At 42.6% G+C, this 9,524-nt stretch overlaps 1 protein-coding gene across 1 annotated transcript in view; it reads right to left on the reverse strand.

The window, feature by feature from the left end:
• The window catches only part of Tomm70 (translocase of outer mitochondrial membrane 70), a 35,625-nt gene extending 29,080 nt beyond the window's left edge, over positions 1-6,545 (reverse strand). The window contains exon 1 of the mRNA XM_059277389.1: positions 6,186-6,545. Coding sequence (XP_059133372.1) covers positions 6,186-6,530 — 345 coding nt within the window. The 5' untranslated portion in view covers positions 6,531-6,545. The remainder of the gene's footprint in view (positions 1-6,185) is intronic.
• Between the last annotated feature and the right edge of the window lie 2,979 nt (positions 6,546-9,524).

Here is a 9,524-nt window from a genome sequence, read left to right on the forward strand (position 1 = left end):
AAAATTATCTTGTAATTTTTTTTTATAAAGATTTATTTATTTTTTTTTTTGGTGTTGGGCAGTGCACAGCTTTAATCCCAGTACTTGGGAGGCAGAGGTAGAGGGATCTCTTGAGTCTGAGGCCAGCCTGGTCTACAGAGTGAGTTCCAGGACAGTCAGAGCTACACAGAGAAATCCTGTCTCCAAAACTCAAAAACAAAAATAAATGCATTTAGTGAACCTAAGCTAGTCAACATCATAGCTTAGCATCACAGTAAAATGTAGAGTGCTGGTGGTTTATTCACACAACTCTGCTGCCCCTAATTGCAAAAGATTATCCCATAGAGCACAGCACCTAGTCTGGAACAAGATGAAAATTCAAAATACAGTTTCTACTGAATGTTTGTTGCTTTCATTCCATCATAAAGTTGACAAATTTTAAGTAGAACCATCCTACATTAGGATTCTTCATTCATTAATTTATGCCTATAAACTTATAAACACATTAATTATAGTTGAAGATTAGTTTCAATCACCTGCCATGTGTCAGGCACTGCATTAAGTTCTGAGACTAGAAATAAAACATAGCCAGCTCCAGTGTTCACAGATTCAAGACTACAGCAGTAAAGGCAGGAATAAGAAACTTTAGCACCATGTGATAAGTGTTATAGCCTGGGGAATTATGGGATTACATAGACAGAGATTTCAGAAAAGGTGAGATGACTTCACTGTTGGGTGAGGAGAATGTGAGAGAGAGGCATCAGGCAATGTTCATAAAACATCCAAATACCAGAATCAACAGCAAATGGCAGCTGAGTGGGGTGACATATTCTGTAATCCCAGTACTCAGGCAGGATAAGAGTAATAAGGTTAAGGAGGAATTAACTACAAGGAGGAACATCATTCAAGATAAATAGAACTTTATTATTTTAAGCACGGGACTCATGGGATTTAATCCAATAGTGACAGTAAAGTATAAGACAACAGTTGTCCTTCAATATCCACGATTAGTTCTAGAACTTCCTCATCCCACACCAAAATCTGTGGATGTTCAAATATCCTGTACATTATTTGCATATTACCTAGGTATATCCTCTAGCATAACTGGTTTGATTCAGTGACAGAGTCATGCTCTTCTGCTCAGGCTGGTTTCAAACTTGTGGGCTTACATAATCTTCCCAAGCAGCTATGACTATAGCTTTTTCTATATATTATTTCCTATGTAGTGGAGGAGGACCCTGGACCTCTGATCCTCCTTCTTCTACCTCCTGAGTGCTAGGATTGCAAGCATGTACCACACCTGGTTTTATGCAGTGCTGGGGATCGAAGCTTTGTGTAAGCTAAGCTAGCCAAGCACTCTACCAACTATGCTACAATGTCTAGTCCTCTCCTGTTTCAATCATCTCTAGATTATTCATTACCTAAGTGTATGTTTATGTAAGTGCTACGTAAATCATTACTGTGTTGTTATCTAGGGAATCGTCAGAAAATAATCTGTACATGTTCAATAGTTGTGCAAGTTTCTCTCCCCCCCCCCAAATATCTTTGATCCTCCATTTGTTGAATTCATGGATAAAGGAAACATGGATAGAGCTGACTATAATAAAAAATTTTTAAAAAAAGATAGTAGCTACGCAGTTGAAAAATGACAGCAGTGGGAATAGAGTAGTCAGGTACTTAAGACATGATGTAGAATATTCTGGTTTATTTTCTGATTAGACATGGAGAACACAAAAGTGGTAAAAAGAGATAGTGATGACACCTAAGGTTCTACTTGGTACATTTTATGAGGCACAGTAATTAAGAAGAGGAGACTGAAATACTTGTGAGACAAATGAAGATTCCTTTTAAGTTAGACCTTGTAAGTAGTATGGCTAACATTCATGGAATTGGTAGAGTAATTAAGAATTCTCACAACAGAACCTTGAAAGTCATTAAAAGGAAAAAAGTAGAAGAGACTGGAAAGATATTAAAAAAAAATAAAATAAAATAAAATCAGGGAAAATGTGTCCCATCAATAGAAAATGTTATTAAATGGCAGTATAAATTATTAATGGTAAGAAAAGTATTAATTATAATAGGAGTGTCACAAGTAACCCATGTTAATTTCTTTAAAAAATGACCAGAGTTAAACCTGAGAGTGTATGCCTTTAGTCCTAGTATTTGGGAAGCAGAATCAAGACAGTTCTCTGAGTCTGAGGGCCAGCCAGGCCTACACAGTGAGACATTGCCTTTAAAAAAAAAAAAAAGAAATCAGAGAGAGAGACAGTCAGAGACAGAGAGAGATGGTGGTGGTGGAGGAGGAGACAGCATCCATGTTGGGTGGCTCACAAACACCTCTAACCTCAGCTCCAGGGGAATCTGATGCCTCTGGTCTCCAGGAGCACCTTCACTCAGGTGCACATAACCATACTTGTACACACACAAACACATAAGTAAAAATAAAAAAAGACTAAAAAAATAAACTAGAAACATCATTTAGGAAAAGAGAATCATTTCATTTCAAGGAAGATTATGACAGCAAACAATCTTAACCCTTCACTAACATGTTTAAATACTATTCTGGCATAGATCTGTGGTTCCCTAATACTTCATGTGGTATAATATCTGTATGGCTAAAAATCTTGAATATCACAATGGCTACTTTCTCTTATCATTGGATTTAAAGCATAACTGAATACAAAATTATGAAATCAATAAATTTATGAAATCAACACTGCTCTTAAACTAATGCATATTTATTAGTGCATTAGGATACCAGGTTTAGTGTGTATTTGTTAGTCCTTTGAGGTAGATCAAATCTAGAGCGTGAAGTATCATGAATAAAATAAATCTTCCAATTTTGAAAATCTAATTCAAGTTTGAAAAAACTACTGGAGCAACATGGAACACTGGTAAATTTTACAACTGCTTAAATGGAATATGGTTTCATACTTTACTTCAATCTTAGAAACTATCAACCATCAGATGTTTTCTTTAATGATATCTTGAAATTCTAGTTACTTAAAACCAACATGAATAGCTTTACATTTTTCTTCCAAGTTTTTGCTACCTCATAAAAGTGATAATTGGATATGGTCCACATCACACAAATAAACATCTAATCCAATAGATGGAAACACTGTAATATCTCTAGTTCATTTTACATTTGGGCAAACATAAGCCCTAAGACAAAACTAAACAGGTTTCCATTCACTCTAACAGTGAACTCTGAACAGATACTTGTTGATTCCTAATTCTCTTTAAAATGTAGTTATTTCTCAGCTGGAGAAATAACACAGCATTAGAAACCTTCTAGTTTTCCTTCAGCTAAAACAAATGCTCATCTATTCAAATACAGAGCAAGTCCTTCAACCACAGGTAATCTATAAATTAGGATGAACAGTCAGTTACATTCAGACACTCATAATGACACTAAGGAAATTCATTTTTAAAAGGCAAAAATAGTCTTCAATATTTATTGTTACCAACAGTTAAAAGTATACATTTCAATTAGAAAATATGAAGATTTCTAATGTTGCCTTGCTAAATAATAATCCAGTAATTCCAAGAACACATCCCTAAATTCTACATGGTGCAGTAAGAAAATGGTATATGCAAGTGTTTTGCTCAGTTTTATTTTGGAGCAAACATAATAATCATTTTAAAGCAGTCCAAGTTATACAGAGAACTCAACAGAAGTCAGGTCAATCAAAATTATTCATTATAAAACTATAAACCACTTATAAAAATATGAAAATCATTGGCTGTAGACAATGCTGCAAAAATGAAAAGAGAATTAAAGAAATCTAAATTCTGAAAGAGAATTTACTAATTCTTTCCAAATCAACAGTAAAAGGATGCCTGGAATAGGGGATGTGGCTAAAATTACAGTGTTATGCTAAAGCAGTTTGATATGTAAAACTACTCTTAATTTATTTTTTAATTGTGTGTGCTCACTTATGTGCACCCATGTACAGGTGTCCTCGAAGGCTGTAGATACTGGGTCCCCTTGGAGCTGAATTACAGGCATGAGCTGTCAGGAACTGCTGCTGGTAATCAAACTCCTGTCCTCTCTGCAAGAGCAATATGCACTCTTAACTGTTAAGCTACTTCTCCAGGCCAGCTCCCTTATTTTTAATTTAATTATATTTATAAGTACTACAGAACCAAAAACTCTTATGAAAACTTTCAGTTATCTCCTATTCCAGATTAAAATTAAATAGACATTTTGTACATGAACTTTTCACATGTACAAAATTTCATACATACGGAAATGATGTATGACAATGGACAATCAAGTCAAAGAATGTTCTTGACAACCATCTTCACTGGCACTCACAATCAAACCAGAACAAGCACTTAGAAGAGGCCTTTGCTAAAAATATGCTTACAACTTCACTCTGGCCCAAAAGAATAAAAGCCTAACATCCCAGCATTCATTTTGTGTCTGTCACATTCAGTCCAACTAAAGGCAGCGGTTTCATTGTCCTTAACCTGTTTCCTCGAGTCACCTTGGATTCCGGTAAGAACAAAACTTCAGAGGGCAGAGCACCCTTCAGAGGAGGGTAATTATCCTGGAGTCCACACCCTGGAACACAGTAATCATCTTGTAGGAACCAAATTAATCCTCTTAGGAGCCCTTCACCCAGCCCTCCAACTCCCCCTTGCAGGATCAGATTGGAGACAAAGGTCAACCATATCACTTCTTGACCAGAGCTGCTTAATTATACATATCTCTTGCCTGATTCTTTCTCTTCTTAAACCTTAAGTTCTTGTGAGCAGCCTAAAGACAAACTTGGGGGTTACTGGAATCTTCTATCTGTCCCTCTTTCCAGGCGGCCACACCAAATAAACCTCTGCTTTTTACCATTACTTATCTCTGAAACTGGCTTCTTGGGGTTGGTAGTCCAGCACAGTTTGCACAGCCAGTGCCCAGGCTTTCATCCTAAATGTTAAAACTTTGGTTTAACATTGGTAGTGCTGGATAAAATAGAAGGGGCTTAATATTTTAATCCTCCTAGCCTACTAGGATGCCAGTGAGATAAAGTGGGCTCACCAACGCTCCACAGGCCAATCTAGAATGACATCTCAGTTCTTAAAGATCACGGTTCCCTCCAACATAGTAATTTCTAGTTAGAAATAGACTATTTCCCCATAGGAGAGAGCAAACGGCTTTCTTTCGGGACTCGTACAGTGAGTCACACACGGTAAGCACTACCGCTATAGTCATGTATCAGAACTTCTCCCGAAGCTACTTACTAAAAAAATAAAATCAATAAAATGGGTCTTCAGTCAGGGTAGAATGAAAACGACTGGCATTCATTTAACTGTACACAATTTTTCTCAGGACCATAAGTGTATCTAGGTTGCACGCGTATAAAGAATTTACTGAATTATTACTGGTGAGTCTCTCTGAACTCGATTTACTCTGGTAAGACCACCATATAACTCCAGATCCAGATAAAGTCCCTTACCTCACTCAATCTCAGGCCATGCCAATTCTCCACACAGCTGTCAGATTTGTCAAAAAGATTTAATAGATCACCAGATCAAAGCAATTCATCACTCCAGTGCTTGTTCTAACACCAGAGACTCTTTACCAGACATATCAGGCTTGGACACATGTGTACATGCAAGTGAAATAGAAAATTTGAAGATGCTTTCAGCCCAAGTATGTGCGTGTGTGTGTGTGTGTGGGGGGCACTACTTTACTCCTTAGAAACTGGCTTATTTCCTATATACAAAGCTACCTAACGAATTTTTCCAATTTTGTCCCGTAGTTGCTCAACTCCCCCTTCCAAAAGAGGAATGGCACGTTAGTTATTAAACGGTTCTTGGTAAGTTCTGGCCTTGGGAATCACAGGAACAAATCACGGCACAACTCCAATCGCTCGTGAAATTTACCTTTCTTCGCTTAATAGAATTATTATATTGGTGCGTGTTTCCCATACCTACACCACTAGGGATAAATGCTGTGTCACTGAGAAGACACGCAAAGATCCTGCTGGATCCCAAAGGAAATGGTTAAAGAAAAAAATCTCTAAGCTAGCCTGCCAGGAGCTGCTACTCCACTCCCTATACAGGCAACCAGGAACGACTCTCAGGTCCTCTGCGGCCACCCGGCCGTTTCCGACCGGTGGTGGGAGGGCCCCTCACCCGCATAACGGGTCAGGGAAAAGCTGCATCCGCTCGTTTCCACCTCTGCGGCCCGGGCGGCTTCTCACCATTTCCAGGGTGTCACCAGAACCGTCGGGGTGGCCGCTGCCCAGGGCCGGGCTGGCCCTGCCCTCCGGGGTCTTCCGTTCGCTGTTGCGCTTCAGGCCGCTGGCGTCGCCCCGGCCTCCCGCCTCCTTGCGCCTTCGCCTTCGGCTCCACAGGTACATGGCCCCGGCACCCAGCAACAGGGGCGCCCCGATGGCCAGAGCCACGTGCCATCGCGGCAGGGTCCCCGAGCCCGAGCCGGGGCCCGCAGTCCCGCTGCCACCGCCCACTCCATTTCCAGAACCGGGCGCCGCCGCCGCCGCCGCCGCCGCCGCCATCGCCGCCTCCATGGGCTTAGAGGCGGCCATGACGACTGTCCTCCGCCGCCGCCGCCGCCGCCGCGCCGGTCGCGGGCGCCACGGTCACCGGGCAGCGTGGGGAGGAAGCCGGGAGCGTGGAAGAAAGCAACGCGCGAGCGAGCACGCCAGGCAGCACGAGCGGACGGCAGAGAAGGGCCAGAGGTCACCGGAAGCCCAGGGCATGCCGGGCTAGACCCGCGGCTGTGCCCGCCCCTCTCGTGTGTGTAGGGGAGAATCACTTCCGGGGTCAGAAGGCCGGGTCGGAGCCGGGCGCTCTGGGTCGCCTTTCCCGTGTGCTTGCAATCCCCTGGGAGGCCCTAGGTGACAGCTGACCTCTCCTCCTCCTCCTCCTCCTCCAGGGTGGAAGGACGGGTGGCGCTGTCGCCAGTGGAGCGAGATCGGGGCGCGTGGGGATCAGCAGAGGGACAGCTCCCTGGAGCGTTGCGAGTGGGCGGGAGTGCAGAAGAGCTGTGGAGGTCTGGCCGGCGGGGGTGGAGGGGCCGGCCGCCCAGGTGATGGGTGGGTTTGGGGACCCGTGTGGAGGTTGTGGCTACGTGTGAGGAAAAGGTGAGAACACACTGTGCGGTGCAACCCGGCTTCATACCGCTGCAGGATCCAGACTGTGGTTTGGACGAGTTTATAGTGACTGGGGCAAGGGCAGAGGGCAAAGGCTAGATGGGAACGGAGAAAGGGAGGAAGTGACCTGAGGGTGCCCGTGTGCTCCCGCTGCAGGAGTTATAAAGGCGATGCGTCTGTTAGGAAGCTTTCAGAGTAGAGACTTTTCTTCCGGGGCCCTGGATCCAGTCATCCTTACGTCTGTGTCTTGAGCGGAATTCCACCTGACATCCTAGCCCGTACAATCTTCCCTGGAGCACATGTACCTGTCACAGAGCTCTAATTTGCTCACTTATTTGAAATAGCTTTCTTAAATCTTCCTCCCTCGTTTCCAGAGTATATTTTAATTCAACTCTTTTATCTGTAATAACTTTGTCACATCTGTTTTCTTTCATGAACTCTGGGTCAGGTCTCAAAAGATGAACATTACATTGCAAGGTGTTTGGAATTCACATTATTTTCAAGAAGAAAAGACAAGCATGAATAAATAAATATTACAGACTATGGCTCTTCATTTCAGGTTTGAACACCCCTGTGTAAAAAAAATATATATATATATATAGGTGGTCATTTGGCTTTTAAGTACCATGGGACGCTCAACATAACAGCATTACATGAATATGCAAAGGAGATGTACCAACATGGGCTGATTAAATTAGGATCGCCCCATCTGAAACTTCAGGGCTGTGCCTTTTTTCTTGCACCAGTGAAATGTTTTACTAGCAACAAACTAAAAATGGTAGTGTAATGGAATTGATCAAATAAGAGATCGCTGCGGGTACTGTGCTGGTCCCAGAACTTCAAAAGAAGAATCTCTTGCCCTGTAAATAATCTTGGCTTTTTCAGAACAACAACGAAAGGATTCTCCCCTTATAACTTCACATTTTTCTGTGATATCTTGGAGGATTACAGGTTCCCAGTTTGAATAAACCATTGGAACTAAAACATATTTGAAAGTTTTCCCCTTTATTTATGTTGTGTATGGGTGTGTATGGGTGCATCCATGCTGTGGATCATGGTAGGAACCTTTGAGAGTCACCGCTGTCTTTTGGCCTTGTGGGTCTTGGGGATCTTTTATAGCACCAGCAAAATGACTACACCATCAGATGACAGTTTATGTTTCTTTCCCACTAATACCATATCTCCATAGTTATTTGTTCTTATATCGGCTACTCAGCTCATTCTGATTCCTTGAAGAGTGGGGATCATGATATAGTAACCTTTGTACTCCTGAACTTGTTACCAAATTAGATATATGATGGGTACTTGTTAGTTTATTTATCCTCCCAACACAATGCCTGAAACAGTTGATGCTGGAGAAAGGGTTGATAAAATATTTAATGAACAAGTTCCTGGCTGCTCCAGCTTTTCTATGATTCTTGCCAGTCCAGCGCCAATGTTGCCGACCACCACTAATACTGGTATCAGCTAGGAATCAACTCAGTTGCTATGGCTGTACCCCAGATAGCCCTTTTCCCTCACAACCCACCCCCATCACTGCTAGTTCCAGACTTGATTGTGCTGTGGTCCCTGCCCTGCACCTTCACTATAGCTGCTTCTAGTGGGACCTGATTGCATTGTGCTTCATATCCAACTTATGATATGTAGGATCCCCATTTTCCCGAGCCTTCCTGATAATTGTCTCTTGGTCCTGATGATTTCTACCTCATTAAACTTCCATCCAATCTTTGGTTGAGTAGGTGGTACTACTTTACTTGTCAGGGGCCTGTCATGTCATGATTCAATCAACTGGCAGCTCATTCTGCTGTCAGAGGCAACCTCTGCATTTGTCTGCAAGGAGCCGTGAATAGTAACCCAACTTCCCCCTCTTCCCCTGTGACTGATAACTCGTGTATAATTTATGCACTCGTTTGCCACGTTTATGCCCACTCACAGGTTTATAAGATCTTTTCATCCTTAGTGACTTAGTTCATTGCCACTCTTGAGAATTGGTATCTTTTGGAAGTGTAGAAATGCTGCCTTGTACATGACTGTTATTTGGGGGGGAAAAATCTAATTACATTTTTTTGGTGTTGTTTAGTTTGCCTGTGTGTGGACATTCAAGTGCCACGGCATAGGTCAGAGGACAACTTGCAGGAGTTGGTTCTCACTTTCAACCATGTGGGTTCCAGGCTTCAAACTCAGGTTGGCAGGCTTGGTGGCAGGCATGTGTGTGGAAGGCCGAGATCAAGTGTGGGGGTAATTCCTCGGGAGTTATCCCCCTTTGTTTTGGAATATAGCATCTCTCACTGAACCTGGAGCTCTTCAGTTCAGCTGGAGGGGCTAGCTAGCAAGACACAGGGACCCTCCTGTCTCCGCTTCCCCAGAGCTAGGCTTGCAGGCTTGCATGCCCAGCTTTCTGTTACCACGTAGGTGCCAAAGACCCAA

Source organism: Peromyscus eremicus, chromosome 12 (assembly GCF_949786415.1).
Source record: "Peromyscus eremicus chromosome 12, PerEre_H2_v1, whole genome shotgun sequence".
Classification (NCBI taxonomy): Eukaryota; Metazoa; Chordata; class Mammalia; order Rodentia; family Cricetidae; genus Peromyscus; species Peromyscus eremicus.